Source organism: Arvicola amphibius, chromosome 6 (assembly GCF_903992535.2).
Source record: "Arvicola amphibius chromosome 6, mArvAmp1.2, whole genome shotgun sequence".
NCBI lineage: Eukaryota > Metazoa > Chordata > Mammalia > Rodentia > Cricetidae > Arvicola > Arvicola amphibius.
The window spans coordinates 151,758,285-151,775,662 of record NC_052052.2 but is presented as its reverse complement, the minus strand read 5'-3'; the positions used below and the strand labels follow the sequence as shown (position 1 = coordinate 151,775,662).

Here is a 17,378-nt window from a genome sequence, read left to right as displayed (position 1 = left end):
ACCTAGTGGCTTAAAACAGTACCATTTACTATTCCTCCTGAGTCTACTGCTTGGTGGGTATTGCTGCTGCTCTTAGCAGACCTGATTGGAGCTGGGCTTGCTCACAGATCTCATCAGCTGACTCCCTTTTCTCCAAGTTCTTCCTCTGGGACAGGAGTCTGGCCATTCCCTCATGGTATGGTAGAGGCACAAACAAGATCATGGTAGGCCTTCCATGCAAAGATACAAGAAGTACATAGACTATTCAGATTGGTGCTGTCAGCATAGCTGCTAACATCCTGTTAGCTCAAAGGAAGTGACGGAGCCATGTGCAGTGTCAGTGGAAGGAGACTAGAGTTGGAAAATAGAGGAAAACCATTAATTGGGGCTATAAATATAATTAGGTTCCCAGTTAGGACCCCAATATGAAAAGAAACTTTCAAACTTAGATGACTGAATCACATTTGTGTAGGGGAAGAAATAGGCCAAGTAATGATCTGAGCTATGGCCTATAGCATTCTACACAGCTCTGCAAGGTGGGTAGGAAGCAGAGCTCAGAGAAGTTAAATAATTTGCTCAAGGTCGTCGGCTGATCCAGGGTGAGGCTGAGATGAGGTTGCGTCTGTCTGGCCTGGAGTCTCGGTTCTTTTCAGCACCCTTACTCAGGAGAGAAGAGCACCAGGGTCTGTCTTCCTGCTTGTTTACCATGTCTACAAGCCCATCTCTAAAATCCCACTGCAGTCCAGAAACCACATGTCTGTTGTCCTTCCAGGTGAGGCCTGGTCTATAGCCTGCAGAGACCTGTGGCCCTTCCTAGGTAATTCAGAGAAGGAGAAGCCTCTTCTCTTTATTCTTTGATATTGAGGACATCTGAGCATGAGTTTTGGAGTCAGATTTACTGGGATTCAACCATGCACTAGCTTTGTAACCTTGGGCAACTCATTTAACTTCTTGAAATCTGTTTCTTCATCTTAAAAAAAATGGGAATAAGAACACCTTGTTTGCAGAGCTGTTACAAGGACTAAAGCTAAATTATGTTTATAAAATGCCTATCCCAGTGCCTGGCACGTAATAAGTGGTGTTATGAATACTGTTAGCATCATTTCTAAGGACAGCCTTTCCCCCTCCTGGGAACCCCTGTGTCTGTGTGTTGGACAGGTTCCCCCCACCTCCAGTCAGTCTGTGCAGACTTGTTGCCTGCTGTGTCACCGAGAGCGCAAAGGCTGGGAAGAAGGCCCTTCACAAAATGGACTGGTGTTGCAGGGTGAGAAGCTGCCCCCTGACTTCATGCCAAAGCTCGTGAAGAACCTCCTAGGCGAGATGCCTCTATGGGTCTGCCAGAGTTGCCGAAAGAGCATGGAGGAGGATGAAAGGCAGACAGGTCGAGAACATGCAGTGGCGGTAGGTAACAGCTGACAGGTGACCCCTGAATGGAGGGCTGCTTCCTTCCAGGAAGTCAGGCTGTTTCCCTGACCTCAGGAAGCTCTGTCCAAGCTGCTGTGAGAAACCATCCGGCTGCACTTAGCATTTGCAAGTTGGTTTAGACCTGAGGGAAGAAGACGTGGGCCTGTTAGTGAGGTGGATCTTGATCCTATCCTGTCACCTGATGCTGACACCTTCAGCCCTAAGGCTGTCTGGAAGGCCACCACTATGACAGAGATCAGTCAGAGGGTCTGAGATGTGCCTCAGTCCGAAGACATCAGTAATAGCTAGGAGCTGTGGAAGACTGGCATTTGTGAGCCATGTCAACCAGACTTCTTGCTTTTCTTCCCTGTAGACTTTCATTTACTCAGAATCAGTTCATTTTCAAGGCTTCTTGCTTGTGGCTGGAAATGTAGATCAGTGGTAGAATGTCTTGTGTGTGCAAAGCTCTGGACTCACTCCTTAGTGCTGGGAATAAAAAAGAAAGGAGGGTCAGAGAGATGTCGATGGAGCAGGGCCAGAGAGATGTCAGTGCTAATGCATCAGACACCTGCCACACAAGCTTGAGGACCTGAGTGTGAGTCCTCAGAACCCAGAGAAGGTCACATGTGGTAGTGCATGTCTTTAATCCCCATGCTCCTGCAGTAAAGTCAGAAGTGGAGACAGAATACTCTTTGGAAGTTGGTTGGCCAGCTTCTTGGTTACACAATGACAAACCAACAAGGAGACCCTGTTTGAAATAAGGTGAAAGGTGAGGACCTGCATCCAAGGTTGCCCTCTAACCTCCACTTGTACACTGTGACACATGTGCACATGCACTTACACCTGTATGAACACACATCATACACATACATAGGTATTCATCATAAACAGAAGAAAGGGCTGGGTGTGGCGGCACTCACCTTTAGTTCTGGTGCTTGGAAGGCAGGGGCAGGCAGATCCCTACAGAGTGGGTTCCAGGACAACCAGGGCTACATAAGACTAGAAATAAAAATAAAAAATAAATGAAAGACTCAGGCTAAAGATGGTTAAGAGCTCTGGGGTTTGATTCTCAGCACCCACGTGCTCTCATAAACTGCTATAATTCCAGTCTTAGGGGATCGGATGCCTTCTGGCCTCTGTCTGCATATGGTGTACAGACGTACATTCAGGCAAACACATAAAATAAAAATAAAGTCTCAAAAATTTTAAAAACAAATGGAAGGAGAAGGGATGGGGGAGCATGAGTGCTAAATCACACTTGTGATTCATGACCTTTCGTCTCGTTGGCAGCCCTCACACTCAGAAACGGCCCATGTTCATAGACAGGCTTTGCCCCACGAGAAGCTCTTTACCCACTATTCACACAGCCACAGAACTGAGAACACGGTAGTCCCTTCCAAGTACTTGCTTGGCCCTTGATTATAACCCAGTGTGACTTGTGCTTATTGGTTCAGTCATAACCTGAGGGCCTTAAGGAGCAGGTCAGTTCCACAGTTTGACCATGAGCCTTTTTCTTTCTCCTTTCCAGATTTCCTTGTCACATACACCCTGCAAATCACAGTCTTGTGGGGGTGACTCTCATTCATCCTCGTCCTCTTCTTCATCATCCTCATCTTCCTCCTCTTCCTGCCATGGCAACTCAGGGGACTGGGATCCCAGCTCGTTCCTGTCAGCACATAAGCTCTCAGGCCTCTGGAATTCCCCACACTCCAGCGGGGCTGTGCCAGGTGGCTCACTTGGGAGCCCTCCTGCCATCCCTGGTGAGTCTTTAAGCTTCGGAAAGTACTGGGCCCCCTCTGTAGATAGCCATTTGCCTCTACTTTGACCCAGTCAGTAAGTAAACATGGACCTGTTCTGATGGCAACAGGGACAGTCTAGACCTTGACTATCTCTGGAAGACCTGCAAGACTGTGAAGTTATGAAATGCTGCCCACAGGGGGAAAAAATGCCCTCATTGCCGTCATTGGCTTAACATTGGGTACAGGAGAAGTCCTCATACTGTCTGAGGAGCAAGTGGCCTAGGAAAGCCCTAGGAAGTGAGATTTAGATCATCTACATCTGCCCTCTGTACCATTGACAACCTGAGCCACCCCTGCTTCCTTGGCTTCCCACACCTTGTCTACCTTAGGTATAGCTGTAGAGCACTGTATTTAACCACAGGAGACTGGCAGGTGGCATGCAGGCTACAGGAGTCTTATAAACTTAATACTAATGCTCAGAGACCCAGAGGGAAAAGCCTTTGGATTGTTACTGTCATAATTCTTAATGGAGGATGGAGTTCTTCAAAATGGTGCTGTTCTAAAGTTACGTAAATTGAATGCATAACTCCAGTTATCTTGGTCCATGATGGAGTCACCAGAGCTTTTTCCTACTTCAGTCAGAGATCTGTAGCCTCCCAGGAGTCAGGTGTACATACCTTGGCTGCTCTGGTCCACGTGGCCCAGAGGCAGATCCCAAGGTTGCTGTGGCTTCCTTTCGCAGGCCTAAGGAATGCCTGAGGAGGTAGCTCCTAGAGGAACCCAGAGAAACAGCAGAAATATCCTCTGTTCACTCTACAGCTGAGCCACAGCCTCCTTGGCTTGGGATTCTCAAACTTGTCCAACAGACCTGATATCCATGTCCTCTTCAGGGGCCTTATGCTGAGAGACTATGCCCTCTGGTCACAGTAAACAGGATGATGTGGCAGTGAGCCTATGGGCTTCCCTTCCCAGGTCTGACCCCTTTTTCTCCCCTCCACCTACAGGTGAGGCTTTCCCTGTCTCGGAGCACCACCAGCACTCAGACCTCACTGCTCCCCCTAACAGCCCTACCGGCCATCCCCCACATCCAGCATCTCTGATTCCTTCTCACCCCGGCTCCTTCAGCTCACCGCCCCACCCACATGTGTTGCCCTCCACCCCGGCAGCACCTTTCCCTGCCCAGGCTTCAGAGTGCCCTGTGGCTACTGCCACTGCCACCCACCCCCCAGGGCCTTGTCAGAGCCCCCATCTGCCCTCCACCAGCATGCCACTCCTGAAGATGCCTCCACCATTCTCTGGGTGCAACCACCCCTGCAGCGGGCACTGCGGTGGGCACTGCGGTGGGCCTCTCCTCCCACCACCGAGCTCGCAGCCACTCCCTAGCACTCACAGGTAAGTGAGTGTCGTGAAAGGCACCACTCTGTACCCACTGGAGCCAGGAGCTATGGAAAACTTGCCAAGAACACTGTTAGGATGGAAATCCAAGTGCAGATTGGGCTGGAAGAAGTAGCTCAGCGCTAGAGCACATTCTTAGCATGCATGAGGTCCTGTGCGCAACCTTGGTGCCAAATTACATAAATTCTAAATTAAGGGTTTTTTTCATTATAATTTAAGTTTTGAACAAATCAGGTGTAGAAAAGAAAAGGGTCTTCACAACCTAAAGAGAAACTTCTATAACTGGCCTGTTTTCTTGAAAATACTTTGGTATATAAATGACATAATTAGTTCTATATTTGATAAATACTTTATGTAGCAATTTTTATTTTCTTCATTTTGAGACAGGTTCTTTCTCTTTCCTCCCCCTCCCCCCCAGACAGGTTTCTCTGTCCTAGTTGTCCTGGAACTTGATTTGTAGACCAGGCTGGATGGCCTCAAACTAGAGATCTTCCTGCCTCTGCCTCCAGAGTGTTGGGATTAAAGGTGTGCGCCGCCACCACCTGGCCATGAGACAGTTTCTTGCTGTGCAGCCCAAGATAGCCTTTAACTTGTGATTCTCCCGCCCTAGCCTTCTGCTGCTGGGATTACAGGTGTTTCTTACCACCTCTGGCCTACATAGCAACACTTCTTAAATATCATGATTATTTCCCTAACTAAGACTTAAGTATCTGTGGTTTTGGGGTTTTGTTTGTTTGTGGGTTTTTTATTTCTTTGTTGTTTTGGGGGGTGTTTTGTTTTTTGGGGTTTTCTTTGTGTGTGTGTGTGTGTGTGTGTGTGTTTCAAGACAGGGTCTCTCTATAAACCTGGCTGTCCAGGAATTGCTCCATAGATCAGACTGACCTCACACTCAGAGCTCCACCTGTCTCTGCCTCCTGAGTCTGGGACTGAAGGCATGCACAACCATGCCTGACTCATCCAGACTTTTTCCCCCTCTGAGACAGAGTTTCTCTGTGTAGTCCTGACTGCGCTGCAACTCACCTTGTAGACCAGGCTGGCCTCAAACTCAGATCCACCTGCCTCTGCCTCCTGAGTGCTGGGATTAAAGGTGTGTGCCGCCGCCACCTGGCTTTCATTTCCAAATTTTTAACCAAGAAAAATACTGTTGTGATAAGCGTCCTAAGCCTGTGTTTGAATAGATTTGGGCCCTGTAGAGCCCTAGGAGCTCTGTGATTCTGTTGTCTGTATCTGGATGTGAATTACTGAAGCAGATGACTTCTAGGCTGACACTGTCTATTATATATCTGTCTTCCAAGTCTGGGGTTTTGCTGCCCCACTGCCACCACTCTTGGCTTGTCATCTCACATGTCCGTCTCATGCTGTTGATGATGTCAGTGTTGACTTGGATCTTGCAGTTTTCACTTAGTAGTACTACTGGGTTCCTATGTTTTGTTCTTAATGCTCAGTATTTGGGGCTGGAGAATATTAACTGTAGTTCATTTTACTGGTCTCCAGTTGCAGAACATTTAGGTAATTCTATCATTTTAACATAATCAACATCTAAAGATATCCTGGCCTAAAGCTTTTTCCTCTTTTAAACTTTTTCGTCGCTGTTTCTTGGGAGGGTTCTTAACACACATTGGCAAACTGCTTTCTGCCATGCACACCTATAAGCCAAGCAACTGGAAAGCAGAGGCAGGAGGATCTAGAGTTCAAGGCCAGCCTCAACTGTATAGAAAGACCTAGAGTGAAGGGGGTGGGAGGAGAGAGCACACAAGAGCCTGTGAGTGTTGAGGGTAGATGCAGCCGGCCCTGAGTTTGAGCCCTAGCCAAAAAGAGAATAGGTGGGGGGACTGCTTTTTATAGGATTCTCTGAATCCATGTAACCACCAATAAAGAGTAGTGGTCTGTCTGTATCTTCAGAAACACTGGATATTTTAATTTTCCTAAAAGGTATTTTGCTTACTGTAATAGAATTGTGAACTTGGAATAAACTATAGGCACCATTGGCAACAACTTTTGCTGCCTTTTTCTAACCTCTACCGTGTGTTTGCTGACTTTTCTAACAGCAGAGTTGGGCTACACTGGCCTGTCCTAGACTGTCACCTTATTCTTATTTCCTCTAAAACATGGGACCAGCTTCTGCAGTGCTCCAGCTGCTGCTCACCCATCATAGGGCTCTGGTTCTTCCCAGCTCTGATTCTGGGACCTCTCAGCCTGTCTCATCTTTACCCTAGGAAAATGATGTTTGTAAGTTGCCCCAGCTTATTGCCAGAGTCCAGAGACAGAATGTAAGTGGAGAAAGCATGGACTCTGTACACAGGGAAGCATAGGTTTGTGTTTTACTACCTGTTGGACTGTGCTCTGAGCCTCAGTCTCCACAGCTGTTAAATGGGGAGTGGCACTGACTTTTGCAGGACTTCAAGGATGACGTGCTGAGTACGTTTCTGGGTCCAGGCAGTGGTTCTTGTAGTTTATAGTCCCCAGGAGGCACATCTGCTATTTCTCATCACAGAGCTCTTGGTTCAGGAAGCTCTCTACCTACTGAAACAGATGCCAGATGCAAATGTGTTGTGAGGACCCTGGGAAAGTAGGAGTAAAACTGTTTTCATTGATTATTTGGGACTGTACCAGAGCCATCAGCCCATGAGTTTGTTCAGATTCCTGTTCCCTAAGCCCTTGGGGTGTAGGATTGCCCTGCTGTGTGATGGAACTCCTTCAGAATTTTAAGTAGCGTACTGTCTATCTACCTATTTGAAAGAAATAATGAATAGCCTATTATCACAAGGCTTGATAAAACAGCAAGCTAGAGAGGTATCCACACAGTGCCCTCAAAGAGGTGTATGCAGGAAGCTTACACAGAGTCAGTCTTTGTACTGTGACGGCCTAAGAGGCAGTAGAGACTCTTCTCAGGCTCTGTTGTTTGCAAGAGGCCCTGATGTGGCCAGTGAAGGGCAGTGGAATGAATGGTGGCTGGGGATTGGGACACTTTTCTAGGCTCCTGCTGTATTCTGTGCCTGCACCACTTACTCTCACCTCTGGGCCCTTCTCCGTTGCAGCAGGGACCCTGGGTGCAAGGGGCACAAATTTGCACACAGTGGCCTGGCCTGTGAGGCAGATGAGGGTCTGGGCGAGGAAGAGGATAGCAGCTCTGAGCGCAGCTCTTGCACCTCGTCCTCCACCCACCCACGCGATGGGAAGTTCTGTGACTGCTGCTACTGTGAGTTCTTCGGCCACAATGCGGTGAGTGAGCCTGCCTGGGCAGAGAGGGCTGGGCAGCCAGGGGCAGAGGAAAGACCCCTTGCTCACGGCAGTGACTACTGCACTGGGACTGAGAGTCCTTGCACCTACAGCTGCTTGCTTCCGCCTCGAGGCACACTTGTGAGGTCGGGTTTGCTTAACGTTTTGTTGGCTGTGTTCTTCTCGTGGTTTCTCTTAAGACTGACTTTTTTTCTTTAGGCAAAAGGAAAGGAAGTGGCAGAGAGAAAGCTATGACTCTGATGAGTATGTACACGTGTGTAATCCCAGAGAAGTGAACGCTGGTACATGGTGAAGGCAGAGTGAAAGCAAAATGTTCCCCAAGTGTGACAGCCAGTCGAGGTACAGGCCGTGAGCATAGATGGCGCCAAGAAAGAGGCTCAGATCAGGGTACATGCTGTCTCTAGACAGGGGAGCGATTCAGAAGTCTCAGAAGGAGAAAAGGAAAAGGTTGCTGGCTAGGGAAGAGCAGTTGAGGATAAGAGAGGTGGAAATAATTCAAAGTTACTAGTCACCTGTGAGCTAGGCATTGTTATCTTCATTTTAGAGGTGACAAAATTGAGGTTCACAAAGACTCAGTGACTTACCCAAGGTCATACAGCTTCCTAGTGATAAAGCCTGGGCTCAAACCTCCTTCCCTGGCTCCCCAGTCCTTGGTCACCGAGCTCTACCCTCGTCTTCCTACCTACCACTGCTTCAGCTCAGAGCCTATTGAGGATGAAGTCATTTGGTGGCTGATGCTAGAAAGAATAATGGTCTGGCTTCTCACCACGTACTTGGTGCCAGCGGGTGGGAGTGCTATGGGCCTCCCAGGCCTAGGGTGTAATGTCAGCAACTCCCCTCCCCCAGCCACCCGCTGCCCCGACGAGTCGGAATTATACTGAGATCCGGGAGAAACTCCGCTCGAGGCTGACCAGGCGGAAAGAGGAGCTGCCCATGAAGGGGGGCGCCCTGGGCGGGATCCCTGGGGAGCCTGCGGTGGACCACCGAGATGTGGATGAGCTGCTGGAATTCATCAACAGCACGGAGCCCAAAGTCCCCAACAGCGCCAGGGCTGCCAAGCGGGCCCGGCACAAGCTGAAAAAGAAGGTGGGTGTGGGGGGGGGAGCTCAACTCTACTGCTTCTCCTCCCCAAGGAATCTCTCACCAAGCCCTAAGACCTCTGGGGCATGATTGGTGCTGGCTGCCAAAAAAAAAAAAAAAAAAAAAAGTTGGTATGATTCAATTGCTATGGGAAGGTCTAGATGAATCCGGGAGGCATCAGGGACAAAACTTGGGGCAAGTAATTGGACAAGGAAATGTCTCAGACAGAAGCTGCTTGCTCAGGTCCTCCAAGCTAAGGACTTGCTACAGTTGGTCATTTATTCATTCATCAAGTACATCCACAAATACTGGGAGCCAAAATGTAACACTTAAGTTTTTACCTGAGAGCTTAGTTCAGTGAGGAGACTGACACAAAACGGGACAAGCACAATAGAGGGTGACAAGTACCAAGAGTAAGGGACATACCCTCTCCTGCCCATAAGTGGCTTTACAAGAGGTTGACTGACCCTCTGAGTCCCAGGCAGTAAGGACAGACTCATCAGGAGGGCCTTGCTCCTGGCAGCAGGCTCAGCACGTCTCACGGGCAGGGTGGTAAAGCTGAAGCTGAAAATAGAGAAGTGGGGCAGGCAGTGGAAGAAGAAGATAGCCTCAGAGGCCTATCGAAGAGCAGCTTTGACTTTAGCCTCCAGATTGACATCAAATAGAGCACTTGTCAGGTCTGTATTTTGATTTCAGTGTGGTAGTACAGAAGGCATGTGGGAAGATGAGGGCAAGAAAACTAGGTTTGATACCCCAGGTGAGGGGGACATGCCTGAAAGTAGGACTGCAGAGAGATGTGAGGACAGCAGAAGTTACAGGCTTGGGTATTCTAATGACAGCACGATGGCACAGTTGGGTGTCTCAGCCAGTATGCTGATGGAGCCAACATGGCAGTTGCGGAAGACTGGATGCAGTAGGGGCACTTTGACTCAGGTTCCTATGAGCCATTCAAGAGCAAGTGGGGCCATAACACTAGGCGTTGCAAGCACAGAGGTGTAATTGAAGCCATGGGAATGAAGCAGTCCTCAGTGGAGGATTAAACCCAGAGAGCTATTCCTGGACAGCCCTGCTGCTAGATGAGCCCTGGGGTTGATGGCTTGTCACCTGCGGCTTCTTTACTTCTTCGCCTGCCTATTCCCAGCTGCGTCTGCACAGTGCCTCATGCAGGAGCCACCATCTGAAGAGATTTGGTTTGACAGCCAGCTAGTTTTATTTCTTGGGTGGTCAAACAACCCTAGAGCTCTGGAAGGCAGAAGTGATTCTCCGTTTTTCCAGCCCAAGGACAACCAAGATCCTTCTGCAGCCTGAAGTAGTGAACCTGTTGTTACTGTCAAAGAATGTTCAACCTTCCCACCCACTTGCTCTGCAGAGGTGTTCAGTAGGTTACAGTGGTCTTTGGCCTCATTAAGCATGTCCCCAGAGGGCATGCTCGGTAGTCCCTAGGTCTGGTGCCTTTTATAAACCTGTGCACCTTTCCTGAATGATGTCTCTCCAGGGCTCAGTTCAGATGTTCCCGGCTTTGCAACCACCCTGGGGGAGTCGGTTGCTCTACTTCCCCTGCAACTTATTTATCTCTCTAGGCTGCCGTTCATCTCACCCTTCTGATCTTAAGCTCCCTGCACAGTCACTGTCTACTAGACCTAGCCTGTAGGTAAGGACAAACATACATAGGTGGTCTCAGTGCCAGATCAGCCTCCCCGCTGAGGTCCCTCTGCTGGTTTTAACTAGTTTGGCTGCCATCAAAAATCCAACTTCCCCATAGGAATGTAGTGATGACTGCTTGCTCAACCACCTCGGGAGATGGGTCAAAACATCTGTTCACTTTCAGACATTACTTTCTTTTTCTTGCCTTTAGGGACTAGTCCCTGATCCTTTGAAGCTGCACCCTTTTCTGTGCCATCTGCAACCTCACAGCCATTCTTCTTTATCTACTTAATGTTGTCACCTGACCCTTTCTTTTCTTCCCAGGCCAATCTAGCACTCACTCACTTGAGCTGAGTATTGGTAAAGAGAAAGTGATCTGACCCCATCACTCAGTCACTCTCTTCCTTACCAGTTCTCGTCACTTCCTTGCCTGTTGCCCATCTGTCACATCTGCTCAGAAAAACTGCATCCCAGCCTATCTATCCTCTCTCCCCTTCTACACCCAGAGGTAGCATGTGACTGTGTTTATGTGACACTCAGCTGGGTGCTCTCCCACTTGTCGCCTGGCTGACCTGTAGTCCCCAGTCCTGTTCCTTGTCATGCACATTCATCATTCATTCACATGGCCCTTTGTCAGACCTGTTTCTCCAGCTCGAGGCTCTTAACTGCCTTCCCTTGTTTTTTAGCAAGTACGTTCACATCTGTTTTCATCAAAGAAAAGACCATTGGACACACCTCCTCATCTAAAGGAAGTGTTGTCCTCCCACCCCAGCCCATATAGGTTTTTTTTTCTTCCCCACCTTAGGCTGCCTGCTCTATTTTCAAAGCTTTTGATTGGCAAACGTCTCAGGCTCCAACCCAGACTCTAGCAAAGAGATCTGCAGTCTCTCCTCTGGTCTGGTTCCCCTCCCGTGTCTTTGTGCCCACTGTTGAGTTCAAAGGCAGACAGTTCCTGAAATCTGGAGCCTTTCCCACTCTCTCCCTGTTTGCTTCCTTCATCATAGTGGTAATTTTTGAAAGCCTTACGTCCATGTTCATTGTTCTCACTCCCCACTTGTCACCTAACCAAAGACTGTTGTCCACACTCTCAGTCACCACTTTTGCCAAGTCCAAGTTATGTCTTGGTTATGTGCCTGTCATAGTTGTCCACTAAGTGACCTTTGCCCTTTTGTCTGTGCGCTCCTTTAAACCTTGTCTTTGACTCCTTGGCTTTCAGGCATGCAGGGCCTAGAAAGGGGCAGTGGGGTCACCATCTTCTCCATATTTCTCACCTACCTCTCTAAACTCTTTCTCCTTTGTGAGTTCTTGTCCCTCATTCAGACTTTGCAGAGCACATTTCTCTGGGAAAGAGAAGCCATCTAATTAGTATTTTTACCCTGTACTTGACATTGGCATCTCTGCTAACTAGTGGTCCTCTTTAGGGACATCCTGCAGGTACCTCAAACTCAGTATGTCACAAAAGAGGCCTGCCTTTTCTTCTCCATTCAGTAAAAGGGACCACTTCACACTGTTGCCTGACCTTGAACACTGGCCACTGTCATGGGAAAGTGCATTGTGACTGAAAGCAGTGAGCCTTGGAATTGAACTTCAGTTTGAAGCTCAGCTTGATCACACTTGCTGTATGACCTTGGGCAAATCACTTAATCTCTAAGCCTCAGTTTTTCCATCTGAAATGAGAATGACAGGAACCTAGGTCATAGGCTATTGTGAGGATGAGATGAAATGATGCACGGAAGGCTGGGCAGAAGCCTGGCATGTGGGTGCTTGGCTTATGGGGCCTCTGTAGCAACTGTAGCAGTGGGTAATGTTTTCTGGACATGTGTCATTTTACCCTCCTGCCTAACCCCAAAAAATCCTTCTCCATGATAATCGCTCACCCCCAGCTCAAACCAGTCCACTTTTCTCCACCCACAGCATCTGCTTTTTAGAGCCTTCGGTTGGTAAGCACCGACTGCCTCAGACGAGCTCCTTAGGATCCAGCCGCTGCTTAGCGTACCAGCTTTGTCTTCCAGCCTTACTTTCTAACCTATCTTCCTTTCTCCTAAGGTCTCTAGACACCACACCTCCTCTGGTAAAAACAAAACTGTACCTCTGAATAGTTTTTGCTTCCTGTTGATGTGCTTTTCCATTTTCCCTGATTTTACTAGTTCCTTCCACCTAGAATGCATTTATCACATTTTTTCCCAGGATAATTGCACACACCCTTCAGTAGCAATCCAGGAACTCTCGGATGACCCGGGCTGAGTTAAAAGCACCTTGTACTCTCTGCCCTGTAGCATCTGACACTGTCACTCTGAATTAAGCAGTCCATTTATGTTTCTTTTTCTTGGCTGACTGAAGCTGGGAAGCAGAGACCATGTATGTGTCTTGTATCCAGCTGCACCTGCAGAGCTTAGCCCACTGCCGTATAGTCAATGAGCAAATGAAACTAAAAAGTCTGGAACTTCTCAGTCATCCCTGTTGCCCTGTCCTGATTTTGCCTCTTACTAGCCACCTAACCTTGAATCAGTTTTGTATTCTTACCCAAGGTAAGAATCTGTAATTTTGACAATATGATGCAACAAGGACAATGGTGGGGGTTAAAAAATGACTTGCTGCACAGAGCCAGGTTTGTGCATGGAACCGCTGTGCATTTCTGTGCTTTCTCCTTTCGATGCCAGTGTTTGTAATGAGGAGGTGCTGCTCACACCAGTACTTTTCAGACTTTCTGGACATAATAGCAAACATTCTGTGAGTGAGTAAAATCTTCCTTATCCATAACAACCAGAAGCCAGGCTGTGCTGACTCAGGAGACAGGGAGAGCCCATCCCTACAGTCTCCAGTACACTGTTCCAGGCCATGTCTGCTCACCTGAGTTGGCAGAGTTCTGGCACATGGGAAGGAGACTTGGCACCAACCCTTATAGCCCTCTTCAGAGCAACTTTTTCTCCTAAATTACAAACTTGGAAGGTAGGGTTCAAAGAGAGGAAGTGATTGGTCCAAGGAACACTAAGGAAAGCTGAGTTTAGGTATTTAGTCAGTGTTCAGAAGAGTTAAGAATACACGCTTGCCCACTGGGCCGAGGATCACAATGTTTACCTTGATTCTGAGATGATGGGAAGTTTTCTCTCCGGTTCATTTCCCTCTGCCTCCCCCTCAGTTTGCAAGGCAGCTGGAAATATGTGAGGTGGTGCCCTGCCACAGCCCTCCCATCTGACTCCTAGCTCCCTGTAGAGGCCTTCTTAGCCTCTGGTGCCTTGGGTTTAGGCAGACAAATGTGGATAACTAAGCCCACAGACTGATTTCCGCTCTGATTTAAGTCTGCCAAAGATGATTTACAGGACCCAGCTTCTTGGGACTGAGGCCTCCCAGTGTTCACCCAAGCTCAGGGGCTGCTTTAATCTTGTGAGGGCCCTGTCACTGAGCATGGTATGCTATAGGACACTTTAGATGTGGACTTGGCCATATGGTACTGACTGTGCAGTGAGAGACTTTTTTTTAAAGACTTATTTTATGTATATGAGTGCTCTGTCTGCATGTACACCTTTATGACAGAAGAGGACATCAGGCCCTACTACAGATGGTTGTGAGCCACCATGTGGTTGCTGGGAATTGAACTCAGGACCTCTGAAAGAATAGCCAGTGCTCTTATCCACTGAGTCATCTCTCGAGCCCAGTGAGAGACCTTTTTAAGAGATGTCCCTCTTCATTAATACAGCACTAGTCAGCTACTCAGAGCCTCTCAGTTCCTACATCTTATTTCCTTTAAGACTGCATAATAATAACACATTTTCCCTGCTACCTACAGAATTGAAGAGACTGCCTGTCCATAGGCATGCATCCCCACTTTGTTCTTTATTCCAGAATTATTGTCTCAACTTTGCAGATGAGTCTACTGGGGCCTAACTGGGGAGTGAGTGAATTACTCCAGCTCATGTTCACTCTTGCCTAGGAAGCAGATTCTATCCTTTTTAGGTCCAGAACTGACACAGGCTCATGATGAATAAACTGTCAAAACCCTATCCTTGGGAGCTTATTTGTACTTCACCCCAAAACTTGATATTGTCTGGTTTCATTGCCCCTCATTCCTGCAGGGTTGGGGACCATGTGGAGATCACAAGTCTCTGCCTTCAGCGAGTGATTGGCAAAGCTAGGTCCCAGGCTGATGTGTCAGGTGTCACATTGTACCTGATCACTAGCAGACCTCTGTTGAAACTGCCTCTTCTATTGGCAGGAAAAAGAGAAGGCCCGGTTGGCAACAGAAGCTCTGAAGCAGGTGAATCGTGTTTCTGGAAGCCAGGAGCTAAGGCCTGCCAGGGAGAGGCTCCTAGAGTGGCCTGATCAGGAACTTGACCGGGTCAATAACTTCTTGAGTAGCCGCTTGCAGGAGATCAAGAGCACCGTCAAAGACTCCCTCTGTGCCAGTTTCAGCATGTGTGAGCTCAACCTGGATAGCAGTGGCTTTAAGGAGGGGACTGTGGAACCTCAGTCCCAGACTCTAACCCCTTCAGACCTCAATGGCTCCTCTGAGCAACAGCCTGATATCAACCTTGACCTGTCCCCTTTGACTTTAGGCTCCCTTCAGAGCCACACATTACAAGCTCCAAGTGAGCCAGTCATACCATGGGCAGAAAGAAGAGCCCCTCACCCAGCATGGACAGAGGTACGGGGTCCCCCTCCTGGTACCCCTGAGAATGGGCTCGTGAGACGACTCAACACTGTGCCCAACTTGTCCCGGGTGATCTGGGTCAAGACGCCCAAGCCAGGCAACCTAAGCTCTGAGGAAAGTTCGAAGGAAGTTCCCAGTTGCAAGCAGGAGCCGGCTGAGCCTGTGGCCACGGGTGGGAAGCAAAAAAAGAGCAAGAGACAGGGAAGTCAAGCAAAGAAGAGTGAGGCTGGTCCGGCCTCCTGGCCTCCAGGCAACCTAGAGGCGCCCAGTGCCAAGAGCCAGACATCTAGCTCCAAGCAGCCAGGCAAGGGCCTAGAGCCTGCCAAAGTGGGTGATTGCGCAGAACCCGGAGAGGGCAGCCGGGGGAGCCGGCCAGGACCAAGTTGGGCTGACAACCCCAAAACTGAGAAGAAGGGTAGTTCCTGGCAGAACTGGCCAGGTGAGGCCAAGGCACGGACTCTGGAGCAGGAATCTGTGCAGACCCCAGGCCCAGCAAGGCCACAGAGCTTGTCCCAGGGCAAAGGCCGCAGCCGCCGGAGCCGCAAACAGGAGAAGTCAGCCTCCTCCTTGGGTGAGTGCACCAGGAACCAAGTGGCTGAACCCCCACCCCAACCAAGCCACGGGGTGGAGGGCAGTCCCCGTGTATGGGCAGCACTGCCCCCAGCATGACCCCAGAGGCCTGGCCATGGGCACTGAGCCCTCCTGGCTGTGTCTTCCTAGACGATGTGTTCCTGCCCAAGGACATGGATGGGGTGGAGATGGATGAGACAGACCGCGAGGTGGAGTACTTCAAGAGGTAGGTATATGCTGCCCGCTTCTCCCCGATGTCCATGCCCGAGCCCCATGTTGTGTCTCAGACCTAAGAAAGTCCATGGGGGTCCTCACTACCCTTCCAGGCCCTCCATGTAGCCTGAACCCAGGTAGCCACTTGGCAAGATCTAGCATCTGAGAAGGTGCAAGGCATAAGGAGAAGGAGCCATGTTGGGATGGAAAACTAGCACTTTTTCCAGCTTTATATATTTTTATTTCTTGCTTATTTCAGACAGGGTTTTAGTGTAGCCCTAGCTGCCCTAGAACTCATTATGTAAACTAGGCAGGCCTCAAATTCCCAGAGATCCTCTTCTCTGATTCCCAAGTGCTGGGGTTTTATTTGTACTTCTCTTCTAGTGGATCAGAATCTAGGAACAGTCTAGACAAGGAGAGATTCAGACATAACAGCTCACTGATTGGTACCGGTGGAGGCATAAAGGCATGACGGGGAACACTGTTTGGGGGGGGGGGTACCTTCACACCAACCTGGAAATTGAGGTCTTTCCGGGAAAGGTGAATAAGACTGAGCTGAGCTCACCAGGTAAAATGACAGCCATAGGGCAGTGTGTACAAAAGTCTGAGGGTAAAAACCATCTCAGTCCAGTGAGGGTAAGGTAGAGATGATAGACAGGCTGTGCTCAGTCCAGCGAGGGTAAGGTAGAGATGATAGACAGGCTGTGTCTCACAGCACTTGTCTTCATGCATTGTCCCCTGGCCTTGTGCACAGTTCTCAAGCCAATGAGATTCTCATGCCTGTCAAACCCGAACACCTGGAAGCTGCTGTGCCTGTTTAGAGCCAGGCCTCAAATTCATGGCAGTCCCACGTGCTGGGATTATAGTATACATTAGCATTCTGAACTTGCAGCTGGTTTCTTAGTGAATGGGACATATTTTGTGTAGTGGCAGGGTCCAGTGAGAACAGGAGAGAACTTCTTACTGTGTTTTATCCATATTTCCTAAACCAAATAGGTTCTGTTTGGATTCTGCAAAGCAAACTCGTCAGAAAGTTGCTGTGAACTGGACCAACTTCAGCCTCAAGAAAACCACTCCTAGCACAGCTCAGTGAGGCAGAGACCTCAGCTGGTACTTGCACCCTGTTCTTCCCTCATGTGCCCCTCTAAGTCATTCTGATTTCTGTGTCTGGGGAGGAGCACTTGAGGCTTGCTGTCCCACTTTCTTCACCCCTGTAGCAACCATATATCCAGGCTCAGTGACTGATGATCTGCACCCTGTGTTTTTCTGTGTCTACTCACCCAAGGCCTCTGTTCTCCATCACGCCTCCCTGGTGGGCCCTCCCTGAATCTTGCTGCTGCTTCTCCTGAAGGTCTGCTTCTTAGGATGGCATCACTGGGGCTCAGCCTCCCTCCCAGTAGACTTAACAGAGTTGCACTATGCTTGGGCATTGGGCGTAAGTCCCATTTGCTTCCTCAGTGCAGACT

The 17,378-nt window shown here is 49.0% G+C and overlaps 1 protein-coding gene across 11 annotated transcripts in view; it reads left to right on the top strand.

The window, feature by feature from the left end:
- Fam193b (family with sequence similarity 193 member B) overlaps positions 1-17,378 on the top strand; it is a 33,737-nt gene that overhangs the window by 14,295 nt on the left and 2,064 nt on the right. For 3 of the 11 annotated variants that reach the window (XM_038335338.1, XM_038335328.1, XM_038335329.1), the window contains 8 exons: positions 1,138-1,380; positions 2,912-3,143; positions 4,127-4,514; positions 7,556-7,739; positions 8,604-8,843; positions 14,695-15,700; positions 15,850-15,925; positions 16,909-17,022. In XM_038335338.1, coding sequence (XP_038191266.1) covers positions 1,138-1,380; positions 2,912-3,143; positions 4,127-4,514; positions 7,556-7,739; positions 8,604-8,843; positions 14,695-15,700; positions 15,850-15,925; positions 16,909-17,005 — 2,466 coding nt within the window. In that variant the 3' untranslated portion in view covers positions 17,006-17,022. Of the gene's footprint in view, positions 1-1,137; positions 1,381-2,911; positions 3,144-4,126; positions 4,515-7,555; positions 7,740-7,965; positions 8,097-8,603; positions 8,844-14,694; positions 15,701-15,849; positions 15,926-16,908; positions 17,023-17,378 lie in introns of those variants that run through there. The other 8 variants (XM_038335327.1, XM_038335330.1, XM_038335331.1 and 5 more) reach the window with 7 other exon arrangements.